A 14,038-nucleotide genomic window follows, 5' to 3' on the forward strand; every position below is an offset into this window, starting at 1 on the left:
TGTATCTAAATGCCTGGCCTGGGTGGTGCCGGCAACAACACCCCCGCCCACCCCCTCTTCCCCCCCCCCCACCCCCCCTGCCTCCAGCCAAGCTGCAAAATTCCTGGCCAGTGGCTCCTGCGAACTGGGAGCACCCAGGGAAACAGACTATTGCATAAGGAAGGGTCAATGACTTAATTATAGGCTAACAAGAATGTGCACTAAGACACTGGTCACTGGCACAGATTCAGATTGCTAACCTCCCACCCCCACCCCCACAAGGTTGTCCTCTATATTCCTCCTCAAAAGCTCTTCTTTCTATGCATTGGAACTATAAAAATTTTGCTGGGGTGCTTGTCTCCACTCTTTTTGTTTAATCAACTCACACTGATCTTTCAAGTCAACTCGAAAAACAATTCCCCAAGGAGCTCTTCCCTCACCCTTAGCCTATTGTAAAATAAGCACATGCGCAGCATCCTTCACCTTTCCTTCCTGGAGCTTGGCTCAATAAAATCTGAGTGAACATTTACACAATTAGTTTTTCTTTTCTATTAGACAGAATTCTTTATAGGAGTAAAGAACATTTCAACATTATCTTGTACCAATCAAACATTCAAACAAAAATGTATTACACACCTGCTATATGATAGTCATTGTCCTGGGAACTGCAGTAAAACAGTGAGTTAGACAGACAATATCTCCCTGCTCTTAGGAAGTCTGCTTTTCTAGCAGGAAGAACTAGGCTGCAAGCAAGAAAACAAATAGAAACTCTCAGATAATGGTGAGTGCTATGAATAAAATAGGAAATGCAATGGTGAGTAAAAAGTTCAAGGACACAATTTAAAATTGAGAAGCCATGGAGGGCTTCCCTGGGAAGATGTTATTTGAGCTGCTTCCTAATGGGTGCTCAATAAATATTTGTGGAAGGAAAGGAAAGGGGAAAGAATGGCCAATGGGAAGGAGAGGAAAAAAAAATGAAAGAGGAAAACTAAAGTGATTTAATATGAATATAATGTTCTTTTGCAAAAGCATTCATGCTTGTGCATTCTTATCTCACGGTGAAGGACTGGTGGATTCTTCTTTGGGCCTGGTGATTAGGGACAAAGACAGTGGAGGACAGGGTTTGCGGGCTCCTTCTCTGTGATACAATATTAAACACCTTTCAGATTCAAGTCATGAGAATATGTAGCAAGTTTGGAATTTCCGTTGCCTCCGATTTAACTGACAGTGTGTGGGACCAGGACTGACAGGAGGAAGATGAGTCATAAGGGCAACCATCAGGAGCCGCCCTCTGATCCCCCTTTCAACTTCTGGAAAGTTAGTTTTTAAAATGATGAGAAGATAGTGGAAAATTGAGCAAAATCTTATCCAATCATTGCTGTGAATGATTTATTCTTTGAGGCAGACTGCTCCTTTGATGACCTGGACATGTGGGACCTATAAGGTCAAATAGAAATTCCTTGGTTTCTCTAATCAAGACCAAGTCTCTAAGTTCTCTGCTTAACCTTGGACCTAACAGGCCTCAGAGTTACAAGGTCAGGCAGAAGATTTCAATACTGGTATCTGTTAGGTTAGTGGCGCAGGAAACAAAGAGAGTCGAGTCATCCAGAAAGAAAGAAAGGAAAGGAAAGGTTTAATCTGCATCCTCGGGCGACCCAGGAACCCCAAAGGCAGGGCCAGTGGATTCGCACCAACAGGGAAGGGGGGTTTCTTTTCATACAGGTGTTTAATGAGGGGCAGGGACATGAGCTGAGGAAGTTCCCACCACGGGGTTGGGGGGGAGGGGGGCCAGCAAGGTATTCAGGAAGGAGTCAGTATCTGTGTGGGGGTCGTTGTGGATTCCAGGGAGGCGCAGGTATCTGTGTGGCCATCTGTCTAGCACGCTGACCTGTTAGGAATTCCAGGGAGGGTCCATTATCTCCTCACACATCTGCATGCATCCACCTGATCCTGGGCTCCCTCCGACCTAACATTAATATTCAGACTTGATTCTTAAAAATAATTTTTATACTAAGGTTTCTTCTATGTTCTTAACATAATCTCTCATAGCAATAAATAGCATTCATTGTTCCTAAGTTAAAATGGTGGGACAGAGAAACAACTATAGGAAAATAATACAATTTATACATTTTCTTCTTGAATAATATATGAATCCTCTGTTGAGTACATGACCATGAGGTAGATACTAAATTGTCTTTGTAATAGCCCTTTGGGTGGACTTGTAGCCTTAAAAAAAAAAAAAGCAGATTTTAAAATAAAGAGCTATTCAGAAAGTTGAAAGCAAAGAGCCTTGAATGGGATGGGGGGAATCTCTCCAGGTATAAGGAGTGAAGGGATACAAGAAAAAGACAAATTAAAGGGAAAGCATGAAATATGGGGAATACACACAGGACTGGAAGAGTGGGGAGCAAGCAATGAAAGAGACTTCAAGCCAGCAGTAGAGTCTCATTTGCCAAAAACCCTCAGGGGCTCCAATGAATCATACTCTGAAAGTACAAATCATTATTATAGCTGCATTAGGCTAATAGCATAGCAATCTCCTATTTGGGTAAAATGCTTGGATGTAGATAGTAAATTCTGAGATATAGGAAAACATTTTATTTAATTAGTGGAAGTTTGATTATCTCTGGATGTGTTCCATTAGTGTACCTTGGTTATGAGGGTGAATCCATTATCAGGAGTTTGGCTTAACACATCTATTTAGTGAGTTCCATCAGAGCATTTTTTTCTGCTTAACTGTTTGTGGCCATGTTTCAGGGATCTAGGCGCTAGGAGTCTTCAGGTTTCCTTGCATACACATTGGTAGTTTGTCAGAGTGGTGATAGCTGTGGAGAATTTCCCATACGTGTATGCCTTTGCCCACTGTTAACAGGCGGTGGGAAATCAGGCGGAGATGCCTTCCAGAACTGAGAGGGCCTCTTGGCATTTCTCTGGCAGCCTCATGCTTATCATCAGCCAGAACCCAGGCACTCATTAGGCTCTTGATGAAAAGCATCCCAAAGAAAATGCCAGCAAATCGTGCCACTGTGCTGGCAGGAAATTAAAACTGCTCAGAGCAAGTGGCGCCAAGAGAGCTGTTGAAATGAAAGGTAACGTCGAGGGTGTGATCACGGACTTACGCAGGCATTCAGGATTCAAGATGTGGATTTCTGCTTCGCTAGGGAGAGCAGGAGTCCTCTCTTGGCTTGTCAGCCGCAGTCAGTCCAACAGAGGAGCTGAGACAGGCCAGGCGAGGAGTGGGCTCGGTGAATTAAGCTCTGTTGTGCTTGAGTAAATGCTTGGGATTTGGGTTGTTTTCTTTCCCCAAAGATGCCTCTCTTAGGAATAACAGAAATAAGGAAAACATTTGTGTGTGTGTTTTGTTTTTATTCCTGGTCCCAAACCCTTGAAGACCAAATTAAGTAAAAGAACAGCTCCAAAAGCACCACAGGTCCTATTAAAGTGGGTGCAGAATGTATGGGGAGGAGCAGACAGAACTTCAGAACCTAGGAATCCAGCAATGGGACAGATGAAGGGGTATTTTAATCCCAGATTTTTATTATTATTATTTATTTATTTTTTATGATATTACTTTTGTTCTGAGGCTAAATAGCCTTCAAAGATGGAGAAGAATGGGAGGTGCTCAACAGGAGGCAGCACCAACACACAAAGGGCACTAAAATTTTCATCCCTTTGGGCGTGGTAGGCAGAGTAATGGGCCCCATAGATGCCCAGGTCCTAATACCTGGAACCTGTGAGTACACTGTCCTACATGGCAAAGGGGATTAAGGCTGCTAATTAGCTGATTTTCAGAGAGAGATCATGCTGGATTATCCTGTGGGCCCAATGTAAGAACAGGGGTCCTGAAGTGTGAAAGGGGGAGGCACAAGCCAAGGTCAGAGTGACATGCTGTGCAAAGGACCCAGACAGACAGTGAGCACTTTGAAGAAAGATGTAGAAAGAGGGCCCAGAGCCAAGGGTGTTGGTGCCTCTGGAAGTCGGAAAAGGCAAGGAAACTGACTTCCCCCTAGACCTCTAGAAAGGAAAGCAGCCCTGCCAATGCTTTGATTTTAGCCTAGTGAGACCCGTGTTTGACTTCTGACCACCAGAACTATCTATCTATCTATCTATCTATCTATCTATCTATCTATCTATCTATAAAAGCCTAAGTGACCTAATGACCAGTCGCTATGATGCGCACTGACCACCAGGGGGCAGACGCTCAATGCAGGAGCTGCCCCCTGGTGGTCAGTGCACTCCCACAGCCAACCTCCCACAGCCCCTCCCCCCAGCTGACCAACCTCCTGCGGCACCCATCAGCCCCGATCCCTGGCCAGGCCGAGGGACCCCACCGATGCACGAATTCGTGCACTGGGCCTCTAGTAACATAATAAAACCGTATTGTTTAAGCCACTAAGCTTGCGGTAATTAACAGTAGCAGTAATAGAAATCAAATATATTGGTATTTATGAAATGTATCTGAAGTTCCATAAAGGAGTTACCAAGTTCCTTTACAATTCTTAGGGCAAAATAGTAAGACTTGAAAAGATCCAAAGGGCATATTTACGTATTAGAACTGTTAGGCATATTACAAATATTATCTTACCTAATCTTTACAACAGCCTAATGAAGACACATCATCAGTTCTAATCTGTAAATGGGGATATTTTAGAAATATATTTTTGTTGATTTCAGAGAGGAAGGGAGAGGGAGAATTAGATAGAAACATCAGTGATGAGAGAGAATCATTGATCGGCTGTCTCCTGCATGCCCCACACCAGGGATCAAGTCACAACCTGGGCATGTGCCCTGACTGGGAATCAAACCATGACCTCCTGGTTCATAGGTCAATGCTCAACCACTGAGCCATGCCAGCTGGGAGAATGGGGATTTTTTTTTAAGAAAAATAAAGCATATCTTCAACTAATTAAAATCCTTAGTGGCTCCCCATTTCCCTTACATTAAAATCCAAACTCCTTATCCTAGCCAATAAATCTCCACATCAATAGTATAAAGGGTAAACAGCTGATCAGCATACCTGGGACTTTGTTAGAAAAGTAATGCTGGGGACAGACCATGTAAATCAGAATGTCTGAGGGTTGCACTTAGGAATCTGTGGTTTAACATGTACTCCAGGCAATTCTTATATACACTAAGACATTGGTGAGGCACTATTCCACATGATGTGTGCTTACCTACTTCTCCAAGCAAGTCTGGTACCATTCTCTTTCTTGTTTGCAGGGTACCAGTCATACTGGCCTTCCTTCATTTCCTGAACATGACCTGTCTGCTCCCATTTTGGGACCTTCACAGTATCTGTTCCTTCTGTCTCGTAAGCTCTTTCTTTGTAGGTTTTCCTGTTAGGTAATGGCATTTGGGTCTTGTAGTCTCACTGATTGTGAGCACAGGAGAGTCCAGAGAAAGAGTGCTAATAGTACTAGCTCCCCATTATTTCGTTATGACCTATAGTTATAATTTGAGAAAATCACAGATCCACCAGTCATAAATAAAAGATATGGATGAAAAGAAAATAGATACTGCTGTTAACTGTAGATTTTAGTTTTATTACAAGTTGTAAACACAATTTTTTTTTGTTGTGTGTGTTTTTTCTTGAAGAAATTGATCTTGAAATGTTACATTTGGAAAAGCTTTTAGTGCTAGTAAATATCTTATTCTATCTCATGATCTTGCATGCTCTGTTAGTTGAATTAAAAAAAATTTTTTTGAAGAGAGGACTTGATAAGCAGGCATGACTCTCAGGATATACTCTATACATTAGCTAGGGGTATTCTGAACCTATGTGAACTATGAACCCTTTGTAGTTATTCAGGAATTGCTTTTCCAGTTCCTAAAGTCTGCCATTTTTGCAGTGTGTTCTTTTGCACTTCACAAGACTCTTGGCAGGGTCTTTAAGGTTGACTTTGTTTTCCTCCTCCACAAATTAGTTACAGTAGATTATTTTTTTATGGTGAAAACATAACATAGTATCAAAGTTTAGCTCTATTTAAAATCATTGGTCTACTCAGATGAACACTTAGCATCTTTAATATTTCACACTAAATTCTCTCCTGCAATTAGTAAACCCCACAATTTTGGTGGGGGTTGTACATAATAGAAATTTATATCTCAGTTGTGTAACATCCCAGGGCAAGCATTTCAGTCAGTGGGTGACTTTATCCTATCCCCTAAGGCTTCAGAAACGTCTGCATCCAGCCAGCCAACTGGGGGAGTAGGGAAGGCTCACCGGTTTCTTAAATCCCAGGCTTAGAATTCACATTTTGCTCATGATCCCTTGGGGTTAATTAACCACAAGACCACAATAGGATGCAAAGGGGATGGGGAACTATTGTCCCAGAGACAAAATCACTCCATGAATAAGGAGCACAAATATTGGGGGGCAACCAACTGTCTCCTTCCACAAAGACGTATGTAAATTATCTTAGTGCCATGTGATCCTGTAGTTGCCAACCACATGTAGCTCAATCACAGCAAATGCATCTCTCCTTCCTGGTTACCATAAGTGCTGCTCACCAGTATAATGGTCCCCTTAATATATACTCCCATAACTCTTGATTTTTCCTCAGTTAGACATTCTCACCATTCATATTATTTGTTCAACTCCAGTAGGCTGCTTAAGGGTAGGACCATAGTTGCCTTGTTCATTGTGTCCCCAGTACCCAACATAGTGCCTCACATAGTGCCGCATCTCGTAGAATCTTAATGAGTTATTTTGAATGAATGACTGACTGACTGAATGAATGAATGAATGAATGAATGAGTGAACTAAATTTCTATTGCAATATATTATCTCCTATGTTTCAAGCTACCTCTGGTCATTTTTGGATTGGTTGGTAAGCTGAATAAGTCAAACAAACGTTAAGACCCTCTGTCCTTTTTCTCTTTTCATGAAGGACATGATGCAATTGTCACACTCCTGAAGCATTATAAGAGACCACAGGATGAACTGCCCTGTAATGAATATTCTCAACCTGGAGGAGGTACCTCGTCCTTATTCAGTTTTTGTTGTTAGTGCAATATTATCCTGAAGATAAACCTGTTTCTATTTCTATCATTCTGGGATGAGGGAGGAGAGCATGTCAGATAAGCTTTATTTTAAGAAAATTTATGGCTGAGTGAGGCTGAAAATAAATAAGCCCCCTACTTCCTAACTCACCAATCTACAATTCCTTCAAGTTTAACATTTCCTGGACAGGATGTTTATGAGGCTTGTTCATAACTAGGAAAGCCTGGGAAGACTGAGAGCAATCATTTTCCTTTTCAATTACCTATTAAGCATCAAGGAATGCTCATATCCAGACACAGTTAAATCTGCTGTAGTCTGCTAGACCTTGGATTTCTAATATTTCTATGTGCTTTCTAAATAAATATTTGCTGTACAGTTTTAGTGTCCAGTCTACAGTTTAAGCTATAGACTGACTTGGTTTTCCTAGCAAATATGTCACCTGCTTTTTCTATAATGTTTAACTTCCATGTAGGAAAAAAAAAGACAAACAAACAAACAAACATCTGATTGCTACTTTCAACACTATAATGTAATTTGATTTCTAGATGGCTCCTATGTGTCTGTTCCATCCCCCTTGGGGAAGATCAAAAGCATGACAAAAGGTATTTTAATATGGTACAATTATTATATTTTATTACTAAGGATAACTATTGCCTCAACTATGATAACTTTCTATTTTGTTTTATATAGTACAAATGATGACTGTTTTGTAAGTATAAACAATACTATCAACATACCATTCTTTCTGTAACCTCACTTGCTGTAGTATTTTGCATATGCCTCTGTTCATGAAGGTATACCTGAAAGTTTTAATTCAATGTAAAAAAAATAGAGTTCCAACTTAGTTAAACAGTTAAACTACCTAGAACTTGAAGTTTTTAAAATTATTTTTTGGTTTTGGATGTTTCCTCTGAATGATTCATGTGCTTATTTCCTGATATCGAATCGGTATGTATCCCTTTGAGATTTAGTCTATGGGTCTTTGGCTAAGCCTATTGTGATGGGTTGCAGGGCTTGACCAGATAAGATTCTTTATCATGATGTGGTATGGACTGTGCTCCAGGATTGCCATGGTACACAGACAAGCTAGTTGTTGATCAGATCAGGAATAAACTCTTGGCCCTGCTAACAAAGGTTGGGTAACATAGAGAGAACTAACATCCTTTTAATGCAGGGATCATTTGTAATAAGGTTTTCATATCTCCTAGTAGTCAATGATAGCTGAAAAAGTAAATGTTACTAAGGAATGATATTTTTGGTTCTGTAATTTATATTTCCACATGCACTTGTGCACACCCACATGTGTGCTTTTTATCTTAAAAAATAAAACAATTTCTGTTTGCAGAGAAGGCAGATGTTCTCCTCCTAAGGGCTGGATTACCTTCACATTTCCATCTTCAACTCTCAGAAATTGAGTTCCATGAGATTATCGGCTCAGGTAACCTAAGAAATTCCTAGTCAGCTTTAGTGTAATGAGCTCAGGATAATGTCTTTATTTATTTCTCTTAAACAATTTTAGGTTCTTTTGGGAAAGTATATAAAGGACGATGCAGAAATAAAATAGTGGCAATAAAGCGGTAAGCAAGCAAATGAGAAAATGAAACATCTGAGTGGAACTGTGAGCTTTGAGAAGCGTGTGAATGGTGAGCCCCTTGTTTTGATCCATCTGTTAACTGAGGACTTCCTGTTGCTACCATCTCCAGGTATCGTGCCAACACCTACTGCTCCAAGTCAGATGTGGATATGTTTTGCCGAGAGGTGTCCATTCTCTGCCGGCTCAATCATCCCTGTGTCATTCAGTTTGTGGGAGCTTGTTTGAATGATCCCAGCCAGTTTGCCATCGTCACTCAGTACATATCAGGGGGTTCTCTATTCTCCCTCCTTCATGAACAGAAGAGGTATGGGGCTCTTGTTCTGAGTTATTATTTTACAAGCCATTGGAATTACCCCAGCGACAAACACCTCAGAGGCTTTCTGCTTGGTGTAAGACTGTGCCTTCTGAAATCTCTGAGTGCTAGGAAATGTGGCGTTTTAAAGATGGCTAATAATGTATACCCAATAACTAGAGAATATAAATACTTCAGCACTTTCTTAAATGGAATTCAGTTGGAGATAACAAATTCAAGGAATTTAAGTTGGTGACTGAAGATTGTAATCATTAGGCTAAATTTGACATGCCAGTAAAGTAGATATATGTAAACTCAGATAAAATAATTGCCAAGGGTCATTATTTACAGTTGTTTATTTTTTTAAAGTTTTAAAAAAGAATGACCTTGCACAAGTCTAATTTGAATTCACATTCTCTATCTATGCATATAATAATTAGAATGTGGTTTCTACTCAGTGATTATAGTAGATGTCATTTTTATGATACTAGAAAGAAATTTAGTATAATATTATAAATATTATAAAATCAAGTAGAATATTTTAAATAAAAGAGCTTGGTATCTGAATTGATTTATAATTAAACAGTATCTGATGTAGAAAAGCTGTTTTTAAAGATTTGTTGAATTTTTAGCTTCTTCTGTAATAGAGCAAAACAGGCTGAAATTATACAGAAGAACAAACCACATACACCATTGATTTATTTTAGAAAGATATGGCATTGGCTTTGACCATTTCATCCTCATTAAATGTTATTTTTAAATTCTAGGATTCTTGATTTGCAGTCTAAATTAGTTATTGCAGTAGATGTTGCCAAAGGTATGGAATACCTTCACAACCTGACACAGCCAATTATACATCGTGACTTGAACAGGTATTTTTTTCCCCCTGAATAATGAATTTAAAATTGTATAGCTGACTAGAAGTCCAAAATGTATTTCAGTGAAGATACATTTTAGATTTATTACAGATCAGAGTTTTCTGCTCTGCGGGTAAGGGGACAGACTACCGTAAGCCGGGGCAATATCATTGTGTCATTGTATTTTACAGAAATAGAAAGCTATATAACAACCTCTCAGGGATCTTTTGAATACATTAAAAATTTCCAGCAAGGTAGTGATATCTGTAAGATTCACCAGCTAACTAGTTCTTAGGTCAGTAAATTCAGATTAAGGTTTGAAATTGGTCACTGTTATAGAATGTCATGCCTCAAACAAAGTCAGGTGCTATATATAGGAGGACCCGGTATAAAATTATCTGAAACACTGCTTTTGTGCTACTATTTTGGTATTTCTCTAATTGTAAATTCAACTAAACCACAGCAACTCATTTACCTAGTTTTTATATGAAGATGTTTTCATGTGGAATAGAAACTTGAAACAAATACAGAATCAAAGGGTTCTAGAGGTGGAATATCAAGGGATTTCAAAGATAATTTTTTAAACAGTGAAAGTTTTTTCTAAACTGTGCCTTAGAAGAAAGCCAGTATACAACATGGAACAGTTTTGAAGGCAAAGTTCAGGGTAGATAATTGCTTACTTACCATTTTTCCCTCCCAAGGAGAGAAATTCCTGGGCTGCCTCTGTGGAACCCCAACGATTCTGTGGAGAATAGCTGGATAACCACTGATATAGTTTATGAAACATATCAGAATATCAAAACCAATGACTTTCATTTCATGATTATCAGTAGGATCATATAGATCCCATTTGTAGACTTTTGTAAAACTACTAAATGTTAACTAATTAAATTAAGCACTCCACTTTGTCATTTCTTCAACAAGTATTTGGTAACTGCTATGTTTGGAGCCTTTATACTTGGCACAGTAGAGTTTGCAAAGTGTAACTGCCATAGATTCCATTCTCAAGGAGCTTTCATACTTTGGTAGAGGAGAAAGATACTTGCCTAAATATATTTTTAGTTATAAAATAACAAGTTCTATAAAAGAGATAGTGAAAAATTTCTATACACTTTCAGAAAGAATATTCAGTACCTCTGAGGACTTTAGAAACAACTGCATGGAAGAGGTGCCATCCCTGGAGGGTGGATAGGATTTGGAGGAGTGTTTTAAGCTTAGGGAAGACATAAAGGAAATAGAAATTAGAAGGTTAAAGGCATATAGAGGAACAATATATAGTTTCATTTTAGTGGATGAAGTGTATAAATACATATAGATTATGTAATGCATGAGGCAGACTATGGGGAAAATTTTCAGAAAAATAAATTGGAACAAGAGCACAGAAATCAGAAGTTGCTAGCCTATGGTCAATTTGACTTTGTTCCTGTAAGCAAGAAGAAGGCACTGAGAATGTATGAGCTAGGTATCACAAATTTGGAACTGTACGGTGGAAAGATCAATTGAGCATCTTTGATCAACTTGAAGGGGAAGTCAAAAAAAATAGTGAAGCCGTAGTGTCAGTAATCTAGATGAGAAGTAATGACAAGCAAAATTTCACGTGTGGCAGTAGAAATGAAAGGAAGAGACAGATCTGAAAGATAGGAGAAATAAAAGAAATTAGATATGAGCATGGTGGAATCTTAGTTCTTGGAAGTAAATATTTGGAGAACTCTATTTATAGTTTTACTAGTTTTCAAATAAAATTAATTTCTTCACTATTATACATTAGTTCTTTCCTTTACCTATTTTTTAAAAACATTTATGTTCGTAAACATATTTTTCTTTGCATTTCAGTAACAATACTTAGGAAACAGACAATAAAAGGTAATAAAATAGCATAATGCAAACTGGCAACCTGTGAGTTTTAGTATTACCTTATAATCCCAATCATTTTTGCATGTGGTATTAAAATAAATGAAATACTTTTTTTCTAGTTGTAATTCTTCACTTGTGGGGCAATTTAATGTGTGTTCTGTTGCCCTGTTAGTAAGTACAAGTTGTTACCACCAGGTTATAAAGCAGGACCAAAAGTAATGCTGATTAAAAGTGAAAATAAAACATTATTAAATAACAGATAAAGGTTTATATTTGCCAATTTTTTTCTGTCTCTAATCTAACCTGAAGTCTTAAATTATATCAAAAAGTCTTCAAATTTTATGAAACATTGTTTTATAGGTGTCTTCAACATAAGAAAGCCCCAAACTATTGCATTTACTACTTTTGGATTATTTTTTTATTAATCTTTAATCTGGCAACATTAAAACAGTTGTTCAGATCAATCCAGATAAAGTATTGCCCAGAAGAGTATAAATTCTTCGCCTCAGAGGGCTTACTACAATCTGGTTGGGTACACAGAACATATGCCCAGGAAGCAATTTAATTGCTACTTAAGGTAGCAAATGCTAAAGGACCAAAATGATTAAACAGCAATTTTCAAAGGATTTCAAGTAAGTCAAAGATCAAAGTAGAATGAAAAACTTCCTGGAGGAGGTAGAGCTACAACTAGACTTTGGAGAATAGGCATGTACATGTCCTAAGTCTTTTTACAGCATACTAATCTTTGCATTCCTACAATACTTAGAAAGCCTCGCTGAAAGAGGAGGAGGGAAAGGTGCCCATCAGAGTGTGAGGTACACAGACACATGTTTGTATTTGTAGTGAAATGACCTGTTTACATTTTTCTGTCCCCCACCACTCTGGGCATGTCAGGATTTCCAAGGAAGAAATCGCGTGCTTCTAATCTCAGAGAGGATATTCAAACAATGCATCAATGCATTTTCAACTGAACCAAATTCTTGGAGAGTTTCTGTGAATGTCATTTTAGGAAGCACTGGCCTACTTGGTGCTAGAGAGAGTCTGATGCCTTTTATAGTTCTAAAGGAAAGGGGCTATTCATGTATATTGACCAGCCCAGAGACAGAGGATACTTTCATCTTTGATTGTGTGGTTGGTGATATGCTTGATGAAAGGACGCTGCCTTTCTCCGGGCAAGCATCTCACCATACAGGTCTGAAAGTTAATTTTCACCTTTAGTATATTCTAAGAAGTTGTTCAAGGAATGAGTAAGAAAATGTGTTTGTTTTTTTCCAATGATGGTGAGAATGAGGATAATACCTACCATGTATTTAGCACTTAAAGTGTGAAAGGACCTCTGCTAACCCCTTCTCATGTACGTTCTCATTTAGTCTTGCAACAAGTCATTAATATATTTATTATCTTCGTTTTACTGGTAAGGAAACTGACTAAAAAGCGCAAGGTCACATCACTGTAGTGTTCTTAACACTGTGTTATGCTGGCCCAACAATGTCAGCAAAACCAAGTCAGAATGGGAAGATCGAAGGAGGACGGTGATATTGAAGGAGCATCAGCCATGTGTATCAACCTTGCACTTTGTAGTTCAGCCCTTAACAAGCTTAACTCCTACAACCCAAACCGTATTTTATATAATCTCCTTGTGCTTGTGTTCCTACTTTGTTTAATTTTTTACACCTCATGTTCTGTTACTGTGGAGCAGAGGCTGCATATGAGACACGCAGGTATGTTTTCTTTGGCCCATCATGTTTAAATATTTTTAAATGCATAAAGCTGTATGCAGGAACGTATGTTCCAATTTTTTGTAAGCCCCACTACCTACCAACTTACCCACTTATACCTGGCCCAATTTAATCATTCATTTTGTGGCATTGGAACTTACAAAGCATAGTTTACAGGTAAAAGCTTTAAAGATTTTTACTTAATACTAGCAAATGTCTGTGTTTTCTTGCAAAAGTACATTTTGCAAATTGTTTGACCTGAAACCAAACCATCATTGCAAATATATATGGATCAAATGAATGATCTTTTTTCCTGTATAAAGTCTGTAGTACAGCATCCCTGTCAACAATGAAATAGAAACACTTCCATCACAGTGACCAGGGCACTCCCATGGGATGTGCATATGAAAGCATTTTGTAAACTGTAAAGCACCATAAAAATGCCATTTGTTATTGCTATTAATGCCTCACTTGTTCTCTGATATGCTGAGAATGGAAAACACTCTACAGTATTCTCATACATACAGATATTTTTTATATAACACAACTAATTAATTGGAGGTCTAGGTCTAGATCTGAGAAAGACTCACTGTTGGCTTTTGAGTGTCAGCTTATTCGGGTGACTATAAAGGAAAATAATTAATGATAGTTTAAAAATAGCCAACTTACTGATGACAAATGACAGCTAATTTAAAATGACAAAGATGGTAAGGGCTAAAAGAATTTTAATTTTGAAGATGA

The 14,038-nt window shown here is 38.5% G+C and overlaps 1 protein-coding gene across 2 annotated transcripts in view; it reads left to right on the forward strand.

The window, feature by feature from the left end:
• Positions 1–14,038, forward strand: part of LOC118676383 (serine/threonine-protein kinase TNNI3K) — a 313,120-nt gene that overhangs the window by 131,695 nt on the left and 167,387 nt on the right. For both annotated transcript variants that reach the window (XM_036350223.1, XM_036350224.1), the window contains 6 exons: positions 6,870–6,956; positions 7,528–7,584; positions 8,328–8,420; positions 8,502–8,559; positions 8,686–8,880; positions 9,636–9,740. In XM_036350223.1, the coding sequence (XP_036206116.1) occupies positions 6,870–6,956; positions 7,528–7,584; positions 8,328–8,420; positions 8,502–8,559; positions 8,686–8,880; positions 9,636–9,740 (595 nt within the window). The remainder of the gene's footprint in view (positions 1–6,869; positions 6,957–7,527; positions 7,585–8,327; positions 8,421–8,501; positions 8,560–8,685; positions 8,881–9,635; positions 9,741–14,038) is intronic.

The sequence above is a fragment of the Myotis myotis genome, unplaced genomic scaffold (assembly GCF_014108235.1).
Source record: "Myotis myotis isolate mMyoMyo1 unplaced genomic scaffold, mMyoMyo1.p scaffold_m19_p_2, whole genome shotgun sequence".
NCBI classification, from domain to species: Eukaryota; Metazoa; Chordata; class Mammalia; order Chiroptera; family Vespertilionidae; genus Myotis; species Myotis myotis.